The sequence below is a fragment of the Acanthisitta chloris genome, unplaced genomic scaffold (assembly GCF_000695815.1).
Source record: "Acanthisitta chloris isolate BGI_N310 unplaced genomic scaffold, ASM69581v1 Scaffold45260, whole genome shotgun sequence".
Taxonomy (NCBI): Eukaryota; Metazoa; Chordata; class Aves; order Passeriformes; family Acanthisittidae; genus Acanthisitta; species Acanthisitta chloris.
Genome location: NW_008650749.1, coordinates 1 through 747, shown reverse-complemented (window position 1 = coordinate 747; position 747 = coordinate 1). Strand labels below are relative to the sequence as shown.

At 56.6% G+C, this 747-nt stretch overlaps 1 protein-coding gene across 1 annotated transcript; it reads right to left on the bottom strand.

Moving 5' to 3' along the window:
* Positions 1-129: 129 nt before the first annotated feature.
* On the bottom strand, positions 130-741 carry LOC103797647 (N-acetylglucosaminyl-phosphatidylinositol biosynthetic protein; the record flags this gene model as incomplete). Its single annotated transcript, XM_009069874.1, has 1 exon — positions 130-741. A coding segment is annotated over exon 1 (610 nt), but the record flags the coding sequence as incomplete, so codon positions are not given.
* Between the last annotated feature and the right edge of the window lie 6 nt (positions 742-747).

The window sequence follows — 747 nt, the reverse complement described above, 5'->3', positions numbered from 1 at the left end:
CACCACTTCCCAATTCCCATTTAAAATCCCATCCATACCACGGATACAGCCTAAGTGATACCTAACCTAACGAAGACTTTTCTAAAGGAAGAACAACCACAAAATAAACTATATTTTATCCCCCATTACCTTTTCTGTAAACAAGCCTACTGACAACCACAATTGTTACTGTCCTGTCATCCCTCCTTGACGGGTCTGGGGTGAAGTCGGTGGGATCGACAGCGTTGGGGATGACAGAGACTATCCGAGGGTCCAAGGCCGCTCGCAGCACCGTGTTCTCCTTACTGGTGTAGGAGACGCAGATGATGTGGTTGGTGTCACACAGGGACACCGTCAGCAGCTTGTTGGTCAGCACCGAGCTGACATCGGCGAACCCGAAGAGCGAGTGGTCGGTGAACACCGTCCGCAGCCCCACGGTCTTGGCGTGGAACAGGGCGTCGTGGGCCATGGCAGAGAAGGAGCTGTGGGCGTGGACGATGGTGACCCTCTCCCGCACGAAGATGTACCTGAGCAAGGGCAGGCTGTGGAACAGCGTGGTGGCCGTGGACTGGTTGTACATCACCTTCAGCGGCAGGTAGTAGACTTTGAGCCCGTTGGTGAGGTAGCGCACGCCCTTGCGGTGGCCGTAGGCGTGGGTGACCACCAGGACCTTGTGGCCGCGCTCGATGAGGCACTGCGACAGCTGGTACACGTGGCTCTCCACGCCCCCCATGTTGGGGTAGAAGAAGTCCGACACCATGCACACGC